Source organism: Athalia rosae, chromosome 6, assembly GCF_917208135.1.
Source record: "Athalia rosae chromosome 6, iyAthRosa1.1, whole genome shotgun sequence".
NCBI lineage: Eukaryota > Metazoa > Arthropoda > Insecta > Hymenoptera > Athaliidae > Athalia > Athalia rosae.
The window spans coordinates 214,723-240,434 of record NC_064031.1 but is presented as its reverse complement, the minus strand read 5'-3'; the positions used below and the strand labels follow the sequence as shown (position 1 = coordinate 240,434).

The 25,712-nt window shown below is 38.0% G+C and overlaps 5 protein-coding genes and 1 long non-coding RNA gene across 13 annotated transcripts; 1 reads left to right on the top strand and 5 right to left on the bottom strand.

Annotated features, from left to right (window-relative positions):
• Nucleotides 1–71: 71 nt before the first annotated feature.
• LOC105683156 (protein IMPACT-like) lies at nt 72–1,558 on the bottom strand. 2 transcript variants are annotated; one of them, XM_020850765.2, is made up of 5 exons: nt 1,404–1,558; nt 1,031–1,263; nt 651–914; nt 431–567; nt 72–351 (listed from the first exon to the last, which is right to left on the bottom strand). In XM_020850765.2, exons 1-5 carry the CDS (start codon nt 1,422–1,424, stop codon nt 263–265), a joined length of 744 nt encoding a protein of 247 aa, XP_020706424.2. In that variant the 5' UTR covers nt 1,425–1,558; the 3' UTR covers nt 72–262. The 2 variants fall into 2 exon arrangements, with proteins under 2 accessions (XP_020706424.2, XP_012250969.2); XM_012395546.3 differs by having other exon boundaries at nt 408–567; nt 1,404–1,557.
• Nucleotides 1,559–1,872: 314 nt separating this feature from the next.
• LOC125501498 (protein IWS1 homolog) lies at nt 1,873–6,556 on the bottom strand. 2 transcript variants are annotated; one of them, XM_048657671.1, is made up of 8 exons: nt 6,369–6,556; nt 5,903–6,101; nt 3,873–5,822; nt 3,725–3,730; nt 3,260–3,620; nt 2,889–3,178; nt 2,701–2,812; nt 1,873–2,607 (listed from the first exon to the last, which is right to left on the bottom strand). In XM_048657671.1, exons 1-8 carry the CDS (start codon nt 6,379–6,381, stop codon nt 2,485–2,487), a joined length of 3,054 nt encoding a protein of 1,017 aa, XP_048513628.1. In that variant the 5' UTR covers nt 6,382–6,556; the 3' UTR covers nt 1,873–2,484. The 2 variants fall into 2 exon arrangements, with proteins under 2 accessions (XP_048513628.1, XP_048513629.1); XM_048657672.1 differs by lacking the exon at nt 3,725–3,730 and having other exon boundaries at nt 6,369–6,555.
• A 108-nt stretch (nt 6,557–6,664) lies between these two features.
• On the bottom strand, nt 6,665–12,741 carry LOC105683126 (glutamic acid-rich protein). 5 transcript variants are annotated; one of them, XM_048657690.1, is made up of 8 exons: nt 12,438–12,741; nt 11,573–11,947; nt 10,565–10,830; nt 10,302–10,494; nt 9,508–9,560; nt 8,916–9,082; nt 8,638–8,824; nt 6,665–8,020 (listed from the first exon to the last, which is right to left on the bottom strand). In XM_048657690.1, the coding sequence occupies exons 1-8, from the start codon at nt 12,583–12,585 to the stop codon at nt 7,523–7,525; spliced, it is 1,887 nt and encodes a 628-aa protein (XP_048513647.1). In that variant the 5' UTR covers nt 12,586–12,741; the 3' UTR covers nt 6,665–7,522. The 5 variants fall into 5 exon arrangements, with proteins under 5 accessions (XP_048513647.1, XP_048513645.1, XP_048513646.1 ...); XM_048657688.1 differs by lacking the exon at nt 9,508–9,560 and adding an exon at nt 9,909–10,048 and having other exon boundaries at nt 12,438–12,740; XM_048657689.1 differs by having other exon boundaries at nt 9,508–9,563; nt 12,438–12,740.
• Nucleotides 12,742–13,133: 392 nt separating this feature from the next.
• LOC105683138 (alpha-ketoglutarate dehydrogenase component 4) lies at nt 13,134–13,941 on the bottom strand. 2 transcript variants are annotated; one of them, XM_012395511.3, is made up of 4 exons: nt 13,829–13,941; nt 13,649–13,703; nt 13,397–13,566; nt 13,134–13,318 (listed from the first exon to the last, which is right to left on the bottom strand). In XM_012395511.3, the coding sequence occupies exons 1-4, from the start codon at nt 13,847–13,849 to the stop codon at nt 13,301–13,303; spliced, it is 264 nt and encodes an 87-aa protein (XP_012250934.2). In that variant the 5' UTR covers nt 13,850–13,941; the 3' UTR covers nt 13,134–13,300. The 2 variants fall into 2 exon arrangements, with proteins under 2 accessions (XP_012250934.2, XP_012250933.2); XM_012395510.3 differs by having other exon boundaries at nt 13,397–13,572; nt 13,829–13,930.
• LOC125501501 lies at nt 13,588–14,426 on the top strand. The gene is made up of 2 exons (XR_007279094.1): nt 13,588–13,792; nt 13,950–14,426. It is a non-coding gene; the product is annotated as an uncharacterized LOC125501501 (long non-coding RNA).
• Nucleotides 14,216–17,242, bottom strand: LOC105683160 (heat shock protein 83). Its single transcript, XM_012395568.3, has 2 exons — nt 17,099–17,242; nt 14,216–16,622 (listed from the first exon to the last, which is right to left on the bottom strand). The coding sequence occupies exon 2, from the start codon at nt 16,620–16,622 to the stop codon at nt 14,460–14,462; it is 2,163 nt and encodes a 720-aa protein (XP_012250991.1). The 5' UTR covers nt 17,099–17,242; the 3' UTR covers nt 14,216–14,459.
• Between the last annotated feature and the right edge of the window lie 8,470 nt (nt 17,243–25,712).

Here is a 25,712-nt window from a genome sequence, read left to right as displayed (position 1 = left end):
TTTCAAACCTTTCATTTTCCAAGCAAGACATAGTAGCCGGAGATTTTTTGAAAGAATTCAACTCAAAATAGTAATTTTTTGTGAACAAGAGCAACCAAAATTTATTTGATAAAAAAAAGTATACACTGGGATTCTACATACAATACATTTGAATTATAATTATAACCCCTGCAGGGTATACAATATCTGAAATTTGTATCACATTTTCTTCTTAGTTTTATGTGGTATTAAATCGGCAGCAGCAAGAACTTGCCGAGCAGCATTATTTATGTGCCGAAATCGATCTGATCCGAGGTGAATGCCACCATACCAACGTGTTACCACAACAAGCACATTCTTGATATCTATTATCTGAAAACGAAGTTTAAATTGATCGTGTTTTCTAATTAGCGAGCGTACATCCATACCTGTAATAAATGCAGCAATCTACCTCCAGCTTGACTCTCACCATCATCTTCACAATCTTGGACAGAGGCTTTTGTCTCCTCGAAATATATTCTATAAGCATACATGTTATGTGTAGCTTGCTTTATCTTCTTGTTTTTGTACAGTTCATGAAGCACCTGCCTTTGTCATATAAAGATTTTACCCTTTAATATCGTGTTGCTAATATCATTGGGGTAAAAGATTCTAATTCATGTTCTTCATACTTGACTTGCATTGAAGAAATAACAACAGCAACATGTCCTTGAAAAGAACTTTTTCTATCTATAATAACTTCTCCATGAATAATATCTGGGCATTCCAAGACTTTTGCGGGCAGCAATTTTGCTGCTGCAGACTCAGTTACTTTGTCTGTGGTCATTTCTAGCTCGATCTTGCTTTCTGTGCTAAAAAGACTTTTCGAATCTAAGTCAAGTACCTCTCGAACTCTTTCAATGAGTTGGAAGATCACATTTTGTCCAACATTTGCCCTAAACAATAAGACTAGAGTTGTTTTTTATCAGCTTGAATAAAATAATAAAACGTCTATAGTTAATCATGATAAACATGTGGGAAGTCACATGAGGTGAAATGAAAAAAAACCTACGTGCATACCTCATTCAAGAGGTCGGCAATGTGTACTTTATGTGAGAGATCAAGGTGTGGAGCAGATATTTCATACATTGGAGAACTGATTGATGGATAATTCTTTGCTAATTTTATGTGGAGCCTCACAGCCTGTTCTTCTTTTCCAATATTAATACTGTAAGCGCGATTCTCCTCATCATCCGTCTGCCATTCATCACCATATATAGCAACCAGTGCCTCAATCTCATCAACCTCGAAATAATTATTACTGATGAGATATTTTACATGATTGGTAATATCCAAAGAAATAAAAATTTTCGTTATGAAATACACATAAAAAAGAAATAACGTTGATTTTTTTTACGATATCTGAGCATAAGTTCAAATTATACCTGCTGTGATAAATCGTCCATGTCGTGGAAGGCACGTGTAGATGCACGATTCTTGTGTTCTAGGTTATTCGGTGGATTCACATGTTATGATCACTGACAGATGACGTCAAGTGATAACAGTGATAGTCCGTGGGTGGCGCTGTCACTGGCGGTTCTACTTTTCGACCATTCCGATTTTCGGAAACGGCCGTGTGGGAACAGTTGATTGGAACCAAGATTGGAACGCTGTGTTAAGTTTGAAATGTGGGACGTTGCGGGAATCATTTACCTAAAGTTTACTGGTAAGTTTTATAACGGTTTTAGTCGTTGATAATATAAACAATTATAATGTAATATGAAAAGAAAATTGCTGCTGAGTTTATCATCGAAGGCTTCATATAGGTGGCATAAAAAGTTGACTACCCATCGACCGACAGGTAATAAACTGATTTTTAACATTAATACGGAAAGACAATAATTTTAAAACAACACTTGGTTCAAGTATGATTATTGGATAAATATTTGATCACAATACACTTCCATCACGGAGAAAACTTTGCACATTGCTCTGAAATGAATTTTGGTCTTGAAGTCACTTCGAAAATCCTAATTCCGCCTCACTTTTACAGTTTCTATAATGTCAATTAATTAATGCATGGTCAACATAGGGTTTACCAAATACTTGGGATTCAATTTGAAATGATGATAAAAAACACCAAAGTTCTCAGACTCTAATTTCCAACTAAACATGGTGTGTTTCCACGTATATTCCACTTTTGCAGTAATTGACAAGAAAAAGTGGCATTCTTCCTTCTTGAATTCAGACGTTATTCAGAAGGATACCTTTGATTCAAAAAAAAAAAAACAATGAAACTTTTGAATAACTTTTCTAACATTCAATGAATTTAGTAAAAGTGTAATAATTACTGAATCGTCGGTAGCTATTATATTCTCAAGTATAAGTACGCATCTGCTGTGATCGATTTCTGCTCCTCATGCATTTACTTTATTTTGTTTATTAATTTTTTATTTTTCAATTTTTCAACATTACAACAAATGCATCACTTGTATTAATGATGAGGTGAGGTTTCAAGTTACGGTTTCATAAAGACATTTTACGTCCTTCAATGGATATATCTACAGCTCTACGTGCTTTTTTCAATCTCTTGCCATCGATGTAATTTTTCATGTGTCGTTCAAAACGATTCATCTGTTTCTTAGAAGTCTGAAAATGTAAGAGGAAGAACAGAAAATCAGTTGAATCAAGAATAAGATTGTGACATAACAGAGAGTATGAAGTTTTAAACATTGTCCTTACTCGGCTAATGTCAATATCTGATTTCCAATCAGGACGTACGACGTAATCTTTGTTTGAAGGAATAGGAACTCGAGCTCTCCCAATCCAACCAGGATCACCAGGCCTCAACGGTCTAGGAATGAAAATATTTCACAATTAAATTGTGCAAATGATTACCCGAGTAGATAAGGAATGAAGCAAATTCTTACTTTGCATCACCCTTGAGGGCTTTGTTAATATCTTGTGATTTTTGTGAAGATTCGCCATCGTCGTTTTTCCGCCTTTTTTGCGGCGTCTGTTCCATATCCCTTTGCAATCTTTCCTCTCTAGACATTGCTTTGAAATCTGCAGACAGATTGAAGATTGGACGTGCCCATTCATTGATTAACTTCCCGGCACGCTCCTTATTTTCTTTTGTTTCTCTAGGGTGCTTATACAAATACATCACAGCCTTTCCAATGCCTGAATGTTTCAACGATGATTGATCTATTCGCGGAAACTACAGAAATAAAATCGTAATCACCAATTATTTAGATTTTTAAATTATCGAGTTGTTAATAGTATTTTCTCATAGACTTACCTCCCACAACAGCCTTAGTATACTTTCTCTAATCCTCAAAGATGGAAGAGACCGGTCAGGCATGGGGGCTAGCCAATCTGTGAGAATATTGAGTACATTGTGTTCCAGAAACGCTAATTGGAGATCATGCTTCTTCAATTGAGACAAAACTTTAGGTAACATTGCAATTTTGTTGGTTGCAGGTTTATTCTGCTGATTAAACCTCCTGTCCTCTTCAGATGCATTTTTCATGTCTGTTAATAGCTGAGCGATGATATCGTCATTGTCATTAATTATTGTAATGTCTTTCCGCTTACGACGCCGAGTTTGTTCCTCTTTTTTACGCGCCAGCATTCGGTCGAAATCTGACATTGAGTCGTCTCTAAAAATAGTATAAAAATTATCTTTTGCATTGGCTTAAATATACATATGGTTCCTTCTCTGGTACTGTATCAACCTCTATTTCTGTCTATAAATCATACTTACATGTATCTGTCAACATCGAGCAGCAGTGATTAAAGTGATTATTGAATGATTCGGCTTTGTGATCATAACACGAAGTTGTGCAGAGAATAAAATAGACAATAGCTCAAATTTTGAGTGAAGATTAAAAAGTTTGGGCATAGTCACTTACTCTCCACCACCGGGACGAACACCTTCATCAGAATCCTCATTTTCTTCAGGATCCTGAGATGCTGGCGTCTCTTCTTCATTCGATTTTCCCTCTGCGCCTTCTTGGTCTTCAGCTTTCTCCAGAGGTTCTGCCTCATCATCTGAACCCTTAGCCTTCTTCTTAGAAAGACCATCCTCTTCCTCATTTTCAGAATCTGATAACTGATGTTTAGTTCTTTTCTTAGTCTTGACCTCACTATCTTCATCTTCTGAGTCCGATAGTAATCTATTTCGATTTTTGACAGCACCCTCAGAATCTCGACTACGGCTTCTAGACCTTCTGGATTTTGATCTAGACCGTGATCTCGAGTTTGATCCTGCTCTCGAGCCTGATCTCGATCTTAATCGTGAACGTGATGTTCTTGATCCTGACCGAGATCTTGATCTTGATACTGATTTTCTTGATCCTGATGCTGACCTTGAGTCTGACCTTCTAGAGCCTGAACGTGATCTGGACCTCGATTTTCTAGATCCCGAACGTGATCTGGATCCTGATTTCCTGGACCCTGACCTGGATCTAGATGCTGCTCTATCTGAACCACTTCTTGATCTTGAGCGAGAACCTTTACGAGAAGGAACTGGTGACCCAACAGACTTTGGTGAGTTTGATCTAGACCTAGAGGCCGATTTTCTTGATCCAGAAGGTGATCTGGAACGAGATCCTTTTCTGGATCCAGATCTTGAACGAAAAGAACCCTTCTCAGATACAGCGGGAGATTGGGAAGCTTTCCTAGAGCCAGAAGGAGACCTTGATCTTGAGCGAGAAGCTGCTTTTTTATTTGATAATGATAAGTCTCTGGTCAAACTTGGTGGAGATCGCTTTCGTGAACCCGCGGGCGATACTGAAGCTTTTCTGGATCCAGAAATAGATCTCGACTTTGAACGTGAGGCAGCTTTTCTATCAACAGAGAGTGATCGTGATCGAGAGTGAGAGCCTCTCCTTGAACCGGAAACAGAACCCTTCCTTGACCCAGAGGGTGAAACAGATTTTCTCGATCCAGACTTGGAGCGAGATCGTGATTGTCTAATAGCTATAGGGGAGCCTTTTCTAGATTGAGATGGTGACCGAGAACCTCTTCTTGATTCTAATGGTGACTTGGATCTTGATCTTGATCTTGATCGTGAAACTCCTTTGTTGTTTCCCGATCTCGACCTGCTTCTAGAACCCTTACTGGATTCAGACTTTGAACGAGATCTTGCGGTAGTTCTAGGTGAATAAATTTTTGGAGAAGCTGATTTGGATCTAGATCGTGATTTTGTTGAAAGTATTGGCGAGTCTCTTCTCGAACCGGATGGAGACCTCGATCCTCTCCTCGAACCAGATGGAGACCTGGAACCTCTTCTGGAACCAGATGGAGAGGTTGACCCTTTTCTGGAACCTGAAAAAGATCTCGACCCTAGTCTAGAAACTGAAGGGGATCTGGACCCTTTCCTTGAGCCCGAACGAGATCTGGACCCTTTTCTTGAGACTGAGCGAGATCTGGAACCCTTCCTAGAGCCCGAAGGTGATCTAGAACCTCTTCTGGACCCAGAACGGGATCTGGAATCTCTCCTAGATCCAACCGATGATCTTGAACCTTTTCTTGAACCAGATGGTGACTGCGAACTTATTCTAGAATCAGTCGGTGATTGGAAACCAGTTTTCAGGTCAACTTCAGATTTATCATTCTCAACCACAGCTTCCACTGACATGCTTCTGGACCGTGAGCGAGAAACACTTTTTCTTGAAGCAGATGGTGACCGAGATCGAGACTGACTACGCAGATCTGCCTTGGGAGATGCAGGAGATATCGATCCATCACAAAATGGTGTTTGTGATCTAGAGCGAGACCTAGATTTCCTGGAACTGGCTGTTGACTGTGCCGGAACAGATGATGCTGACTGTGAACGTGTAGGTGAAGCCTGATTAGACCTGAAAGATTCCTTAATTTTGGTAGCAAAATTCTAAATTGCTTTTCTGCATTTTAACACAAATACAAAACGACAACATACTTGTTAGGAGAACTTTTCCGGCTGCTGGATTTGGATCTGGATCTACTCCTGATTGATCTATTGGGGCTAGCAGACCTATCAGACGTTTGCGATTGACGCGATGCGGATCTTGATGGAGAGCGAGATCTGGACAGGGATCTGGATGTTTGTGAGTATGACGCGAATCTATTCAGTTCATCATCGGAGCCACTTTTTCCCTCTGCCAAACATTGATTATGTCAATATTCCGTAAGTTTTTATTTTGAAACATTATTCTAATAGCACGGAGGTTAATATAATAGTGATCAATCTGATCAATGCATGCATCAAACAAATGTAGACTTCATCATTTAAGGATTCAAATATTGTACAATTAGCTAAAGAATGAAAGTAGTGTTGAATATGTTAATTATTAGTAAACAGCAGTTGGATCCCGATCTTCAAATTGAAGGTTAGCTCTGCAAATTTATTAACGCTATCAACTCACCCTCGTAATCCATAGTGGAGGTGCTTCGAATTATCAATAATTGTTTTTACTCTCTAATGACTCACAACTACGCGTGTAATTTTTGATACTACCACCACAGGATAGCTACGGTTTTGAAAAGTCAAGTAAATTCAGACATAGTTACACGCTATACTTCGGCCATCCAACACTAGTGCAGCTAAAAAACAGTAGTATAAACGTGTGTAAACTCGACCACTAGCGTGTCTTGGCACTCAAATTTTCATGAGTACAGGAGCGCGAATAGGGCGCGGAAGCTCAAAGGCAAACAGCACACAGAACAGTGGCAGAGTGGTTTTTATTAAACGGTCTCAATAGCTAGAAATGTATACATATAATTTTCTGATTTAATAGATACGTTTGATTAATACTTTTTATTATATATTGCCAGCAATTACGAGAAAACAAATAATTAGTGTTATAAATAATATGATAACAATGATCAACACGTCAAAATGCTTCAAATGAATCAACAGCTATTTATTTATGTTCTGAAACGATGATCTGCTTTTTATTGGCTCCCTGTGAAATATCTAAATAAGTACGTCGTGAATGAAATTTTACTATTTTTCAAATCAATATAACGGTGTCTTCTCATATATAATATCAAAAATATGGATATTAATTGTAATCGTGGATCAGAATAGGATTTTTAGTAGTACTGATTGTAATCAAGGAGCTCGAAGTTTGAATGTTTGAATATCTATTTATATTTCCTCCCGGATTCATGTTTTGATAATTCTGGCCAGAAATGTTACAATTTGCGAAGAATAATTGTTATATCATCGCTTGCAGTAATCGGCAAAGATTCTAGTCAAAATAACTTTTTATTATATATTCCGAACGAAACGTTTCCAATCTAACAAAGTCGCAAGAGTTGTAAATCATAATTTGACAATCAATGCGTCCTATTTACCAAAAGCGAGGCCTGCGCATCATACAGTACTAATAAAAGTGTGTTAATGTAGGTAGCAATTTTTGAAACATGAGAAGTGTAGTCTATATTTTAAATTTCGTTTACTAACTACTGTAGTTTATAAAAACTTATTATTTATATCCTCATTAGGGCCTCATAAATCTAGAGTACCAGCTTTGGATACCAAATTGCTTAGATGAGAGACAAGCTAATTGTAAGCTTACTCGGCGAACATTTTTAGTTTCGCATCTCGGTGTTTCTCTATGACCTTGTCTTTTTGGTCTTTATTTTTCTCTTTTTCTTCTTCCGTTTCCGTTTCCTCTTCTTCTTTTTCTTCTTCTTCTTCTTCTCCTTCTTCTTCTTCTTTTTCTTCTTCTTCTTCTTCTTCTTCTTCTTCTTCTTCTTCATCTTCTTCTTCTATTTCTTCCTCCTCCTCTACTTCTTCTTCTTCTTCTTCGTCCTCTTCTTCTTCTTTTTCACTTTCTGCATTGTTTTCTCCATTTACCTCTACTCTTATTTCTTTTGCTGTGTCAACCACTTTCCCATTTTCCTCATATTCAACTTCTTTCTCTTCCTCTTCTTCCTGTTCTTTCTTCCCAAGTACTTTGTTTTCTCCAGCATTATCAGCTTCCTGTTCACTATTTGCCTGCTCAGTGTCAGTATCGTATGCCATACCGTTGACTCCATTTACTTTAACTTTATCATTAGATTCAGAATTCTGCAAACATTAGAAGCATATTTTATTCATTTATCCTACGTTCAATTCGTGTAGCACCTTTGATTTGCAAACCAACTTAAAAACATCAAACTTAAAGTTAAATCTACTTCAATGAACATCCTTTAATTAGTGGGTGATAACGATAACTATATATCAGTTCATCTACTCATCTACATTCCTAATTTGAGGCACTATAACATAATCATCAATTAACTAGTGACTTAGAAAAATGAAATATTAAACGATATATATGATAAGTTATGATCATCTTTTCCAAAAAGTTTAAGCACTGTAATCAACTACTCACGCCTTAAAAATAAACATATTTTAGGACTGTCAAATGAATAAACGAGCCGGGCGGTCAATTTTTCATTCTCATTTTCATGAAAAGTTGCTTGTCATTGACATCGGGTATCTTGAAAAATAATGGGAAAATCAAATGTTCAATGCTGCATTAACTAAAAATAAGTACTGAACATTTCTTCCTTTAACCGCACGGCCAAGGGATCGACGAGTAGGGATTTATCCAACTTTTAAAATGAAATAAAGAATCACCAAATAAAACAAGGCCCCGTAGAATCATTCGAGATGTGTTGGTAATTCTAATATTTTCTTACAGATGAAATCTGGTCGAGACTGATGAGAGATAGAGTCATTTTTCCTGAGAGAACTACTGGCGATTCTACGTCAGTGACGGATTGTTCAGCTTGCGTTTCAGAATCTGTCACCAGCAGCTCGCACTGGGCCGGTAGTGCTCCTTCCAGATAGATGGGCTTTGGAGGGGTTTTTTCCCGCTCAGCATGACTTGACCAGTAAAATAAATGGTAATATTCATTGAAAACTAACAGCAGTAGGATTATCTTAAAATTCAATATCTGTACGTTGCAAAGTTCACCTGTGCGTTGTTGAAACAACTGGAGTATTTGGCCGACTCCATTTTTGTCCACTTTCACAACTAGTTGTCATTTCCATACCAACGACTTTGACAGTAGGTGATGAATCTTCCATGTCTTCTATCTTTCCTCCTTCTTCAAATTCAATCTGCTTACTCGAGGGAGTTTCCTGTAATTTAAAGGGAGAATGATTTTCTAGTTCTCTAATTAGGAATTCATGCTACAAACGTGCGACGTTTTTTGTCTATAGAAAAATTGGGCCATAATACATATCATGAACAAAGTCGAGGAAGATCATTTTTCGTCACAGATCTCAATTCAATCGCTTTATACACAGCGAATTAACTTTCTTCAGAGAAGTGGTTGTAATAAATTCGAAAGCACAAAAAATTTTCAATAAATCACTACTTGTACAGAAAGAGAAAATGCCTAGATAAAATTTAATCCTTATGTTACAAGTTCAGAAAAATATGACTATTACTTTGATTGTTATTGTTGATCAGCAAAAATCATGACGAACACTACGTATTAAAACCAAAGATGAACTAAAACTTGTTACAGATGTTAAGAACATATTGGACGCAAGGAATATACCTTAAAAATGGAACCGGCCCCTGCCAGACCATTGGATTTTGGAGCCGCATCGACTACTTAAAACACAAAGGTATGTACTAAAATTTTAAGCGACATCAAAGTATCTGAGAAAGGAAAAGGGGGAACTGTATGACAGTTTGCTATACTACTTGTGGTAGGTAGAAATAGAGAATTGGCTGAATTTTGGTTTCAAAATAGGTGCAAGGCATTATATGCCAAACACGTTTCTGCATATTTTGATTCTTCACTGGTATTACCCCTGCTGAAAGGTGAAATGCTTGCAGAATTCATGTACAATAAGGAGGGGATAAGCTGAAAACACATTCAAATCACAGCAGCGTGCATTATTCTAGACTATATGAAATTAAAATCTAAACGGTCTCAAAAACTCATTCGTAAACCTTGGCCTTTGGCTGTGGGCTCGGACTATGCGTTACAGAACGCGACAAATTTCCCATTTGAGCAACAATTCTTTCCATCGCTGCTTCAGTCTCGACCAGCCGTTGCCTCAGCTGATCTATCTCTATGTCCCCTGCTGCCTCTAGTGTCCCAGCATGTGTAATATTAATAAATCGAATCTTACAATGCTCATGTTTTCACATCAGTCAAATTTTCATTCTTAATTTATTGTAGTGAATGACACAGCTGCAATCAGACTCTAGAATCACTTATAAATTTGATTTCAAAGATCCAAGTCAGAACGAGTTACCCCAAAAGTATATTTGCATAAACAAGTTTATATCATTGTCAAAAAACTGATACAAAATCAAAAGTAAGAGATAGTTAGCACTTACGATCTTTCAGTTCCTCTAACGTTGGTGCAGGTCTCAGGGGTGATGGGGATCTTTTTTTTTTCTGCCGATATAGGGTCCCTGTTACAGCGCTTGTTAAAGTTTCCGGACTGAACACCATTTTCCTAAATTCAGATTCAGCAGCCGATCCCGGATACTCGTTCGTTATATCACTGTCTGTATTTTTTCGTAATACCTGTAGAAAATTAACGTTTCTTTTTTGATACGAGCATAGAATGATATTGGTCGATCCCTATCAATCTCACCTTGACGATAGTGTAGAGGAAGAATAGGACAATACCCAATGTATAAAGTGGCATGATAATCCCCATTGTCCCATTTCCTTTTGGTGGTGGTACAACGTGTCCAGCCCCACCCATTGGTGGTCTCATTTTTGGGATGGTGACATGGTCCAGTCTATCTTTCACTTTTGGAACAATATGGGATGAGGGAATAGCTCTTCCACGTTCTCTCATAGCAGGATGAAGTCCTCCAGCATGAGGTGGTGTTTGACGTTCTTGTCTGATCGTACCTATTCATGAAATATCCTTGTTATAACATTAGTGAAAAGACTTTGCTTTACACATCTTCAAGAAACCTCAGCATGATATAGCAGAGGCTTTCAGCAACTAAAATTGCTATAGAAATTTATATTTGATATTACAGTCATGCACCAAGTATCCAAATAATGATAGAGATAGAATAAGCAAGCAATCCAAAGCCTGGAGTAGCAGACTCCATTGTCGGAAGCCTAAAACATGGTGGCAGGACACAAATGTATTATGATCTATGACGAAGAGCCAAATGCTGTAACCCAGACGTTATGGACGTTCCCTTGGCTTTCTGCCAGCACAAAATCTACAGCACACGCCTGCATTCCATATATACCCAATGACCCGATCTCGATTGGGATGGCAATTTAAGCCTTTTAGAGTTTGCCAATGGATGCGACCGAAATTCATGTTGACTAAAATTTTAGGATACATATTCCGAGTCGTATGACCTTGGTCTTCAATCTTTCCCTTGCTATTAGTATAACAGTAGTTACTAGAAAAAAGTATGCAAATTCATTGTAAAAGTAAATTTGTTAGTTTCTCAAGCAGCTGGGAAATTAGATTTTTAGATTCGGTTTGAATGAAACTAGATTCAATTAGTTACTTGTTAATTTAGGGTGAAAGTTTTACTAAACGGTTTTGGTCACATTTAGAATCAAGCATTTATAGCTTTTCACTGCTGGTTTGATTTGCTCAAATTATTCCCCATGATTTTCTTACTGTGCGGCATCAGGATGTGGTATCTAATAAGGTGTGGTGTTCCAAGCTGTGACAGTGGTACTCCAAAATTGTTTTTGAGGCAGAGTGAACTGTTGAAAGACCTAATTTCTTCCAAAACTTGCTTGTATGTTTTTCCAAGACTTTCTCTTTCCGCAAGGAAAGAAGACAAGTCTATACCACATCTTGCCAGCACTTCTTCTCGGCATAAACTGGCGCTTTGAGGAGTGAGATTCTCTGTCTTCAATACATCTTTCACTCTGGGATCTACCTGATGATGTCTAATGATGTTTTGACACATCACTTGCATTATGTCAACTGCATTTATGTCACTTTCGAATATTACATCGCAGCACGCTGTCAATTGAAACATTAGACCTAGCATTCAATGTTTAAATAATTTCTGTATGGTAGCATATCCATCAATATTGTGCATACCTAAAAATTAGTATACCAGACTTAATTCTAGCAATAGTTGTCAGAGTTAGCGCAGCTACTAGTCTATGAAGACAATTTCTATTTTTGAATATATCATTTGATACAAAAATAGATATCAAGGATTTTATCACGTTTGAATTTTTATCATTTCACAAATAACAGGTGTATGACTTATTCATTTATATGAATGATCATCATAATATCCAATTTATACGGATAGTGCTCACATACAACAATTGCTTCAAATGTAAGACGTTGTTATGGGATACATGTAAAATGATTGTTTGCCTGAAATTATTTGATTTTAAAGTCAAGCAAAATATTTTTAAGAAAGAAAGAAAATTCGTGCTCCTCTTCATTGTGTGGCTAGCTAGTTGATTAGATTTCGAACAATAATTAGAAATATTCGGATTTCGAAAACGCTACTCACTAGAACCATCGGATGGTGCAGGATTCGAGATGACAGATGCGGTGAGCATAGGGTAGAAGATCTTTGGCCAAAGAACGGCAAAACATCCAGCGACGATCGCTAGAATGAAAATCGTTTTTCTTGGCCCGAATTCCGCGGTCTCAGCCATTTTTTTCGATTATTCGTTCGTCGTGGCTCGATTTGTATTTTACAACATTCGATTAAATTTTTTACAAAACAGAGTTATTCTATAGTCGTCAAACAACTCAGAGTCTCTCGTCGATAATACAAAAACGCCAAGAACAGCAGCCGACACCACCGTCGTCTGCTATTTTTGGCAGATCAGGGCTGTACCTACCCGACCTTTGTTAGGGAATAACTGAGGAGAGGAACAAAGCAATCAAATGTGAATATTGAACTAATTTTTTGTGAAAGTCCTTTCCGCAGAAATAGATTGTAACATTCGTAACAACATGGGGGTTATTCTTATTTTTAAATAATATGGGGGTGAGTTCGAATCAGGGCCCAAATTCATGAATAACTTATACATATGGCAGTGAGAACATTGTTACGCCAGGAATGAACCCTGGAGCCAATGTCAAAAGATTTGGGAGTTCAAGTAACACAAACCCATCTATAATACGCGTATTGCGAAATACACTCTCTCTACAGAATTACGGGATGGAGATTTGATTATGAAGGAAAAGAAGACAGTGCGACATGTATCAAGTTTTATTGTTAGCTCTCAAACAGAGCAAGATATTGGGTTTACAACTTACGATAATTTAAACGAGTGATTCAAATACCGTCAGAGGAGACACTGTATTTATTTGAAACAGTGAACTATGAGAGATGGAATATGGTCACGTTAGTCTCAAACATGTTTACTCTGGGCCACCACGCTAGAAAAAATACAGCATTGTCAATTCAACACTTGTAAGTCAGAGCCAAAAGGACATCAGCTAATAGATTCAACTCACGTTGATATAATCAATTTCTTTGAGGTCTATTGGGCGTCTTGCATATCTGGCAGGTAGTTGAAAATCTGCAATCGTAGGTCGGGCCACAACACCGGGCCCCGGTGACCACTTTGTGACTTTTTTTGATGACGGCACTGCACCAGCTGACTGACTCGTCGCCGCAGCTGCGCCTGCAGCTAACCAAAAAGAACGATACGGTACTGTTCGTTAATCTATTTGAGGGCTTTGAAATAATAATTTTAAAAATATTACCTCTTTCAATGCTAGCCTTACGGAATCTGATCATAGGGGTATGTGCCTGCACCATCTGTAAATTGGGTAAAATTGGTCTGAGCCGAAATATTGTGGAACGACAGAGATTGTTGTATTCCAGAAAGAATCGTTCATCGAAAAAAGGTATCATTTCAATAATTAGTTGAAATATTCACGTACTCTCCACCCCTGGCTTGCCATTATGCAACTCACAAATATTCGTGTTTCTACTACAGAATGAGAAAATTTCTTCTCTGTACTTGACCAGAGAAATTCAGATAAGACTTGATTAATAATACAGATGGCGCTGAATCTCACTCTCTCTCTCTGCCTCACTGCTCTACCTCATCTCCCGGCTTTTCGAAACGGTTTTCTGCAGAATTAACTGTTATTCTAGTTTCGTGAGACGTAATATTATATTTTGGTTCGGATCATAGATGTGTGGAAAGCTAAAATAATTAGATCTACGCTGGTACGGAATTATCTGTTATTTAACCAATTTATTATATGGAATGGATCATAATCACAAGGAGGCAAGAAGGGTCAGTCGTCAATAATCAGCTGATAAATGTTATAATGTAGATTTTATTGTAACACTATAAAAAGAACTTATCGTGGAAAATAATATTTGGTTTGCTAATACATTAATATTAGGAATGATAAATTAGATAGCACAGCGAACGATGGTAAATATATGATACATGGTTATATGAAGTGGCGATATCGCATAAAACGCGATAATTTCAAACAGTCTCCAGTTATTAAATAACAACTCAAGTTATGAGGATGAGTTAAGAATTGCTCTCGCATTTTAATCGACCTCCTCCATACGTGATGCATCTTCATTGTCACCTTCAACAGGTGTGACTTCTGCCGCAACTGGTTCTTCATCCGCAGTTGGTTCCTCCTCATCAATTCCAAGCCCCAGCTTGATCATTCTATAAATTCGTGCTGCGTGAACTTGGGGTTCGTCCAGACTAAAACCAGATGATAGCAGGGAAGTTTCAAACAGTAAAACTACCAAGTCTTTCACTGCTTTATCATTTTTGTCTGCCTCAGCTTTTTGGCGAAGAGTTTCAATGACTGAATGGTCCGGATTAATTTCCAGGTGCTTCTTTGCAGCCATGTAGCCCATTGTCGAGGTGTCACGAAGAGCTTGTGCTTTCATTATTCTTTCCATATTTGCCGTCCATCCATATTGAGAAGTAACAATGCAACAAGGTGAGTCTACAAGCCTGTTTGATACTACAACCTTCTCAACTTTGGTATCTAAGATGTTCTTCATGATTTTGCAGAGATTTTCAAATTTGGCTTGATCATCCTCACGCTTCTTCTTTTCAGCATCATCCTCAGGTAGTTCCAAACCTTCCTTGGTCACAGAGACAAGTTGATTGCCATCGAATTCTTTCATCTGTTGTACAACATATTCATCAATTGGCTCAGTCATGTAGATGACCTCAAAGCCACGCTTCTTTACACGCTCTACAAATGAGCTGTTAGCAACTTGCTCTTTGCTTTCTCCAGTAATGTAGTAGATGTGTTTCTGGTTGGGTTTCATGCGGCCAACGTAGTCCTTGAGGGAGCAGACTTCATCTCCAGATGCGGATGTGTGATAACGAAGGAGATCAGCAAGTTTGCTGCGGTTCGTACTATCCTCGTGGATACCTAATTTAATATTTTTACTGAACTGTTCATAGAATTTCTTGAATGATTCTTTGTCCTCTGTGAGTTCCTCAAAAAGTTCTAAGCATTTCTTTACCAAATTCTTGCGGATAACTTTAAGGATCTTATTTTGCTGAAGCATCTCACGTGAGATGTTCAATGGCAGATCCTCGCTGTCTACGACTCCCTTCATGAAGTTAAGGTACTCTGGAATAAGTTCTTCACAGTTGTCCATGATAAAAACTCGACGTACATAGAGCTTGATGTTGTTCTTGCGTTTTTTGTTTTCAAAGAGATCGAAAGGCATACGTCTCGGAACAAAAAGAAGAGCCCTGAACTCAAGCTGACCCTCAACAGAAAAGTGTTTTACAGCAAGGTGATCTTCCCAATCATTGGTTAAAGATTTGTAAAATTCTCCATATTCCTCTTGGCTTATATCATCAGCATTTCTGGTCCAAATCGGTTTGGTTTTGTTGAGTTCTTCATCCTCTGTGTATTTTTCAGTGATAGTTTTGGTCTTCTTGGGCTTTTCCTTTTTATCCTCATCTCCATCTTCACCCACATCTTCGATTTTGGGTTTGCCATCATCTTCCTCTTTTTTTACTTCTGGGTCAGCTTCAGCTTCAGCCTCATCATCACTGAGTTCCTTCTCTCTCTCTTTCTCAACCAAGAGTTTAATTGGATAGCCAATGAACTGAGAGTGTTTCTTTACTATTTCTTTGATTTTGCTTTCTTCCAGAAATTCGGTCTGATCTACTTTGATGTGAAGAACGATCTTGGTTCCACGTCCCAGAGGTTCGCCAGGGTCAGGTCTTACAGTAAATGATCCTCCCGCACTTGATTCCCAGAGGTACTGTTCGTCATCATTGTGCTTTGATACTACAGTGACTTTGTCAGCGATTAGGTAAGCAGAATAGAAACCAACACCAAACTGACCAATCATAGAGATATCAGCTCCAGCTTGGAGAGCTTCCATGAAAGCCTTGGTTCCAGATTTAGCAATGGTACCAAGATTGTTCACAAGGTCAGCTTTAGTCATACCAATTCCAGTGTCGATTAGGGTGAGGGTGCCGTCATTCTTATTTGGGATGATCTTGATGTGTAGATCTTTTCCAGAGTCAAGGCGACTTGGATCCGTGAGTGACTCATAACGAATTTTGTCTAAAGCATCACTGGAGTTTGAGATCAATTCTCGCAAGAAGATTTCTTTATTGGAATAGAATGTGTTGATGATCAATGACATCAACTGGGCAATCTCTGCCTGGAAAGCGAACGTCTCCACCTCTCCAGCTGTCTCCATTTGTTCAGGCATCTGAAAAATTTAATTCAAGTTAAATTGGTATGTTAACATTTTTTCTATTTATTTTTATTATCACAGATGAAACTCAAAGTTGGTAAGAATTGATGAAGTAATCTATTCGGTAAATGCTTCTATATTTGTTGTCTCTACAATTTTTAAATTAATATCAGAATAGTTGTAAGTATTTTTAGGATATGGAAAATTTTTAAATTCCACTACGTTTGTTCAACTAGCATCAGAACGCTGATAACCTCTCAAATATTATTGGATCTTAATATGTGAAGAAAATAGTTGGAAAAATTCACGCTACCGTAAAATAAAATGAATGCAATAGAACAAAGAAAAAAAGAACCAAGCAGGTGCTCTTGCAAGAGCCTCAAGAGTACACGGAATAAAACTCATACATATTTGAAGCTAAGTTATGACTGATTAATAGAATTTATATGGTCTCAATGTTATGTAGATTATATTGTCTGAAGATAACTCACTTTTTGTACTGTTTTCAGTGTGGGAATTTACGGTTAATATTGAAATACTTTGAGAAAATTGCCGTCACACAACCTTTGAACACTCGTGGTGATTTCAGCAATGGCTGTGCGTACGCCGCCTCCTTCTCTTTTATACCACCCAGCGCTATCAATTATTCTAGAAGGTTCGAGATCTTTCTGGACACTTCAAGCACGTAATATCCGGTCAAACCAAATCAAATCATACGTTATTATTGGAAAAAAATCAACGATCGATATGCAAAGCAGTTGAAATTTCAGTTTAGGAAAAGCGTCTGCTTTGTTTAAGTCCAACCACTCATATACTCCAATTTCCAAGCGATTAATATCCCCACACAGTGCGATCATTGAGAATTGTATACTTCCGGCATTTGTTCAGAAAGAACGTTCCCGAACTCGGAAACCGGCAGAATTTTCTACGTCCTATTATAGAATAGCATAGTGATACTGTTGTAGTATTGCTTTCAGATAAGCTATATGAAATTCAATCACGAGTTCATTTTTCATTCTTTTTTATTCTGGCTATCAATTTCCACTCGTGAAATGCGATTGATTTACCGAGCACACGAGCCATGCTCATCTATACAAACGACACGTGCGTGATGTGGACCGATGCTTCATGTGTGAAAATCTTTGGAAACAAAGATTATAGGATTATGATTAGATATTTTAGATGTTTGCGGGTTTGCATAGAAATTTACATGACCTCAAGACCCGTATAAATCCAATAGAAATAGCTGTTGTACTCATATTTTATCGATTACAGATATAATTATAATTGCAGAATTCGAACTGCGTGGTAATAGAAACATGAAGCTGATACGCGTGAACTCAAGATTGTCTTTGCGTATGCATGACTTTCGGAATTCCGATCATTCATACATTTTGATTGAAACGAGATGACAGGAACATGGGAAAATTAGAGATAAAAGTTATAATATTCATGGTCGAGTTGTCGATTTATTCTCAGTGTGATACTGTTTTATCTTCAATGATTTCAAAGAAGTCATTAGCTTTTTCCGGCCTCCTATTTCTTAGAAATATGAGTCGTTCTCTGCATATCGGTAACTCTTTTTGTACCATGCGCCTTACCGTAGGAGTTTGGTCTGCTCGCGGTGGTATTGTTTCATCGTTGTATGTTGCGCGCTCCTAGGGGTCTCTACGCGCCCTGAAGAGTAACGTCCTCCAGCGGATTAATTTGAAATATTACGTTTCGAAATTCTTCAGTCAACGGTTTTGATTCAAAATTCTCGGACTAGCGATGAGTTCTTGGCGGGATTGTGCGCGTATCCACTGCACTGCTCGAGTGGAAATCGGAATAAAAATAAAGTTTACGAGCAGATTTTAACTTATAGACAATTCATACCGAGCTGATGGTGAAGGTATAAATTAGAATGAGGCCAGGCTACGTAAGATTGAAGGCAGATACTTTTAACCTTGCGTTCGCAATTACCCACGAAAATATAACTTTCAAACTGGCCAAGCTGATATGTGCGGTCCGCATATAGGTAGTATATCAGTGGGTCTGGTAAACTGATAAAGGATAACGGAGACTTGCAGAAATCGAATTTTGCATAGAAGTAGATGACGATTGACTGGTTTCTTTGGTTCATAGATAGCTTTGAGACTCAGGAGGATTTTTTTCAAAGGTAATTACAAGAGCCACCTTCTAGGGGCATCGAATTATATTTACTATAATCTATATGACAAATTAGGAGGAAATGATTAAGGTGCGGTTTAGAAACAATCATTTATTACATCCTACATATTTGATTAACTACATACTTAAAAATAATGCTTCGTTTAATACAATAGATACATTATTAACGGACTAGCTTATAATCCAGTTGCAAGAGAGTCAAGAGTTATCATTCAGTTTCTCCTTACACTTTTCAACGTGCTGGAATGCGTCCTCTATTTTGCATTATGTTTGATAACTACTGTATTGATGATGTACAGTTGATGATATGGCGAGAATCTTAACTCCGGTAACCTAGCTTTATGAAGTCAAAAGAAACTCATACAGCTAGATAACCAAAGAAAATGTCCGAGCCAAAATCTCGTTATATCTCCTTCCAGAGTTTTCTTTACAAGGTAAAATATCCTTAGGTATTTGCAAAATGACAGTGACGTTTGACCCATGCCTCCTTTCCATTATTATTCACATTTCAGTACAGTTCCTTAGAATAATTTTTACAACCTATAGAACTCTATTTTACCTCCAACAAAAATCTAGAAGAGCAGTTCAACAACTTCATGAATTCACGAATTCAGCTAATGTGATTAATTTCTCATAACGCGATTTGTCTCCTCAATGGAAAGATCTTGACTTCAACATTTTTAACGTCATACTTTCTATTCTATTATATCTCGATATTTCTATATGAGATGTTGTGTTATTTGAAATCAGTAGTAACGGACTTCCTGTTGATTCTGAAAGAGTAATGATTTTATTTTCTCAAAGATTGTTTGGCTATTGAGCAAGATGTGTGTGTGGGTTTATAGTTGCTCTCCAAGTTACTTGTTAAAATTTATCCTCCTGAAATAAAGGCACAGGATGTTTTAATCTGAAACATAATAAACAAAATATTATTTTCAAATTGTTATTGGCAAATTCGAATCTACAAGCGAAATGTAAGCTTCTTAAAAGTGAACCAGCCATTGACATTTCAGAGTGAAAGTAGCTCATACCACTTGGTATAATATAATAGCAATGATGATGATAATAACGCCAGAAGTTGAGCTGAGCACTGTTAGATTCTGTTCCTCATACGAATCTTTAACTTATTAAATCGTCAGTTTTTTGTGTTGTTCAACATTTCTTTTGGAAAATACAAATAATAATTTTCCCTATGTCTCTTTGCACACAACTAATCTTTTTTTCACTCATCAGCAAATGGAAGATGTTAGACATATTCAACATTATTTTTTCTGCTGCGTAGGTTTACCAATGATGATTTTCGACAACGCCCGCCATGAGCAGCAAAGGATTAGTGACGATTCGATCGCGGATTTGGTGAATTCTGAAATGTAACAAACACGCAACTTCGTTGACTCTTGTGAGCGGGCGACATTCATGAGACCTTTGTGGGAGCATTGACTGAAGAAAGGTGCGAGTAAAGAATAGTAGAATTGATGCAGATGATTTTACAATCAGTTTTTAAATGACCCGAGGGGGCCCTGAGGCTTGGGCTTCACTCTGACGCGACGTAGTCACCGGCGCTGACTCTTTCCTAAGAACCACGTTTATTTCCATTTGGAGAAAGTTACACGATCTTGCATGCGATAGATAGATATATACAATACATGATTGTAATGTCTACGCGTATTCTCCACGGATTCGATTCATTTGAGAACTTAATCTTCGTTATAATTTACCCTGCTTCTAACGAAATCGAGTCGATCTCTCACCCAATTTGGCTTTTTTTTTAATATTCGGGACGTAATTTTATGCCGGGTTAGAATTAACGACCGATGTTCATAAATGAACACTATGCATGTATAGACATATCTGTAGGACTCTTTTCAATCTCTTCGTCTAATTCTTCTGCGCGAATTTTAAATATTTGTAGCTTGCAGACATAATTTCATTCTATTTTCGATCTACATCCTCATATGATTGACATAATATTATCATACCGATATATTCATATTTATCTACATCTGATTTACAGTTCAAAATTTCGTATAGCTTGGAATCGCAGGTCTATCTTTTGTGCTGTAAATTCTCGAAAACCCGACTACTTGATTTCAAGTTCCGCATGAGTTTTTCTCGATGGAGCAAAACCGACGTTACATTACTGTTTGAGTTAATTGTGAGTCCGAATCCATAGATTTTCATATTTTCATTTTTCATATTCGTTGTACAGCTCTAAACAGAAGTCGAGTGATGAACCACAACAAAATAATCGGTGTGAGACTAACTAGATACGCTTATAAATACGCGAGATATACTATACGTCGATTGTGAGTATATATATGAAATTCGAACAAATTTACGAAATCAGGGGGAACGAGCACGCGAGAAGATGGCAACCGCAAAATGAAATCATTTCCTGAAATTCGCTAAAGCAAGACTAAACTTTTTCACTCGAATAAATTAATTTCGTTTAAACTCACGCTCGTCACGCAATCCTACTTGAAAATTTACCATGATGAGATCACGATTTGCAGCAGTCTTAACCGATTTCCTCTTACCAACGTGAATTAAACCGTTACATCAAATTTACAATAAACGACTTGGGAATTCGCGAGTCTCATGCTAGATACCGCGGGAAAATTTACTCTATTTTTCTTCATCCACATAAGAAAATTAATTCATACTTATAATTTATCACGTTTTACGGTGGGAGAAATCCAAGCGAAAAAGAGATATTAATAAAAAGGTAAGAAAAAAAACCTAGGTATATTGGCTAGTGTAATGTACTGAAATGCAAATGGTAGAGGACGGAATTCTCAGGTATAGTTAAGTGGCGCGTACGTGCAGGTAATACATACATATGTATGTATATATATTATACAAATGCGCAAGTTATATAGATATTTAAAATTAGCGGATGAGCAGAGATTAACGGTTTCCATACGGCAAGGTTGAACCTTACGTATACGTACGTGGCTTAAATTTTTATACCATACTGTTTAGATCAGCAGCTTATATTGTTTGGTATACTAGGAAAACATCGAATTAACGAGTGATCGTGTGCTCAATTTTGCTACGTTTTCTTTACATTTTATCTATCAGTGCACACGGTGCATTATAGTCCATAGGTATACATAGAAGTATGAATCTTAATTTTATCACGAACGATAATTATTCGTACCCGGATTCATCGAATTTCAGGGAATCGGTAATTGTTCATGATGTATAATCCCAGCTTACGATCTTCTTCCTTTCCCTCTTGTTTCACCTCTTTTCCCACATGTTAAAAATTTTCGCTGTCTAAGCAGCTGCAGCGTACAGTACGATTACGTTGAATAATACTTGCTCTACTCTAATGATATAGCTTACATTTGACTTCAATAAAAAAGTATTAGTGGTTTATATTAGTATACGATACACGATCGCCTGCAGTATTATAATGTAGGTTCTACGTTGGCGTCACAACGTCTTTAGCGTGCCAATGATCTCCTTGTCTACGCGTTTGATAGCTCTCGTTATACTTAAAATACTTGGAATTACATCATGAAAATTACACTAGGAAAATTTGAGCGAATTAACCATATCTGATATTAATTTCAGGCGATCATACATCGTGTGGATTAAATTACGTACGTATTTCAGGAGCCGGACGAGAAATCGCTCGGGGTCAACATCGTTGCCGCCAGACCTTGGAATCGTATGACGAGAAGGAAATCTTCTATCGTGCCCGCCATCGGAATCGGGATCGTCATCGCCTTACCGGCACAGTCGGCTTCATCTCTTTGGTGAATTAAAGACGACTCGAGGATGTTCGCACCTTGTATGTATAATGATAGTGCGTCGGAGAAACATGAAAAACTCCTTTTATTTCTATCGTTAATGATTTTCGCTAACTCATACGAAACCGCATCTGGAAGGGACGAAGAACTCGAGGATACATAAACTGGTGAAGTTCAAGAGGGCGGGAGAAGAAAGCGTAGATTACACATATTTTAAAATAAAAATAATCATAATGATAAAAATAGTAGTAACAATAATAATAATGATAATAAGGATATCAACGAATCTGTGCGATGATGTATTTTATAGGTGGATGGTACACGCGTGCAATTAAGGATAAAAAGAGAGGGCTGAAGAGAGAAAGATAAAGGAGGGAGAGAGACAACGGAGGAAACTGAGAGCGTTGAGAGTAGTTTTGATGAGAACAGGGAACAGAGGAACTACGGAAAGCACACCTGGAACAGTCCACGACGAGTTCACTCCCGCACTCACTGAGGCACTGGCCCCGCGCTGTACTCTTGGGCCACACACACCTTTCGTGAGCCCCTCCGGACCCCCTGGGTGCCCCCTGGTCATCCAGCTTTCTCATTGGTTAGTTCAAATCCTTACCTAGTGACGTCACCGATTCGAACGTACACCGTCTTTCCTGCCCCCCCATACCTTACCCCCTCCCCTTTTTCAGACTCGCTTCCATCTAACTTTACCTGTCTACTTCCCCTCTCACCTTGTCTCATAATGTCCTTCTGAGAGCCCCTCGATCTAATGCAAACGAAAGAGCGAGTGAGATACAGAGAAAAATAAGAGAAAGACGAGAGAGAGAGAAAGAGGCGAAGAATCGAATCGTGTTACCTAGCTCCACACTTTATACACGCTATACTTGGTGTATTCGATATTATTTTGTATATTATTCTATGATCTATGAGAGCTTTTGGTATTTAGAACGCGGAATCTTAATCCGAGGCAATGATTATTCATTATTGGTCCACGGATGAAGATCGGTATCCATTTTCGATTCTTATTTGAAATTTTAGTCTGATACGGTTTGTGAGAATTTATATGAAAAATTAACCATTTGATCTCTTTAGTTTGTCGGTATTATGAAAAACTCCATGGATTTTGACTGGATTTATTCAAGACTTGGCATTCTATATGTTGTTAACATTATATTATCGCATACAAATTTCTTTCATTGAGTCGGTTTGGTAGTAAAATCTTTATCCTGAACCGAACCTGTAGCAAAGCTAATGCGGCTCTCTGTGACTACCTGGCTCCTACCTCCTGCGTATTTTATACCTCGTATATCTACTACCTGGTTCTACGTTGCACGGTATGAGAGAATACTCTCTCTGAAGTTAGAGCTCAGAATTTGAGACTTGAGTTGAGCCGGGTATGAGACCATACGATCGAGGACTGAGAGGGAGGCTGTGGAGCAGCGAGAGACCGGCAGGTAAAGAGACGCGGGTACAAGAAGAGGAGGAAGAAAGAACGAAGAAAAATAAAAAATAAAATTGAAAGAAAAAAGAAAATCGAAAACCGGCCACCAGACCAAGGGGTGAGGGAGAGAGAGAGAGGGGAAAAACACATTCCAACGGCTGCAGTCGCCCCATAGCCCATAACGATTCCCATGCCTTAGCAGCAAATCTTGCCCTTCTTTTATTTTCTCTCTCTTCTCTTCTCTTCTCTGCTTTACTCTTCTCTTCTTTTCTCTTCTCTTCTCCTCTCGTCCCCTCTCGTCCCCTCTCTTCTTTTCTCTTTTCTCTTCTCTTCTCTTTACTTCACTTTATTTCTCTTCGGCTCTCGCAACCCCACAATCAGGTATACCCGCCGTTGCCGCGGTGCATCAACTTTCTGCACGTTCTCACTCTTATAACTCTGCGTACTACATATACAGAATATTATACTTGTCTCTCGCGTATAGCTATACAGTATACATACATTAAATATGGGAATATTTTCTAATCTCAATTTGATTCTATACCAATCGAAGTACAATATGATCGGATGATTCTTGTTAGTATTGACCTTTGTTTGACTTCGGTAGGAGAGCACAAAAAAATCACAGGAATATATATGTGACCAGAGTGCCGGTTAAATGTCGCATACGCAGAAAAAATATGTTCCCAAATTGTATATTGCATAGTAATTCGCGTATAATATTTCATTGTCATATACTCAGTAACTTTGCATTTATAAAAATAGCGGTAATGCGATATCTGAGAGAAAATAATAAAAAATACTCAGCGATTTATGAGAAAAGTAAGCCCTTAATCCGTTATTTTAATACTTTGCTTCTTTTATAATCCCATGATTCCTTGTTCTAGAATCGACCGCACAAGACCTTCACACGGTTGGTAGGATGCGATGCGGCTGCTAGAAAAGTTCCGGGCTGACGCCCTTGGACTTCCGCCGGATGTAAGGCGTCCTTGCTTTAACGCTTCTCCGCTTTTCCGCTCTCTATAATTCCCCTACGGATGTTTTATTTCTAGGTATACAGGGTCACGGGGTTCCTGGAGCTACAGTAGTCGTCCTTGCGTCCCGAATTTTTGCCGCTACCTATCGTAGCTGCTATTATGAGGACTACCTTTTTACGTAGAGGGCAATTCGGGACGAACGATTCTCTCTCGGGAGGGAGAGGAGAATATACTTTGGAAAGGATAATCGATCAGTCTTGCGGTTCGTTAAGCTCCAGGTTTTATGGCACGCCGTTCTGCATTTTGACCACAAGAAATGAGGAGTTAACTGATTAAACATATAACTTCTTGTTCCAATCTGATGCACCTGCAGCAATATAATAGGTATACCCCACTTTTCGATCGTTGACTGTTACTTTTATTCATTTATTTTTCTATTCACGTAAATTTCTCGCTGTGAAAAATACTTTATTTAACCATTAACTATATATTTGGGAATATGATAATATGAGGCGTGGACCTGACCGAGCCTATAGTCTGGTCATTATAACTCGCGTTCTCTTTGCAGCTATAGTATACCCAGACGTATATTCTACCCTTCGGCGTTTTGTACCGGATCCACATATACACATTTTCATCCTTCTCTCTCTTTTTCTTACATTATCTACTCTTCCTTCTTTCGTTCTCCCACTCACCGGACACTCACCGGACAGGTTACAGTAATTTTACCGGTCCTGCTGCAGCACGAAAGTCGCGTCGACGCACG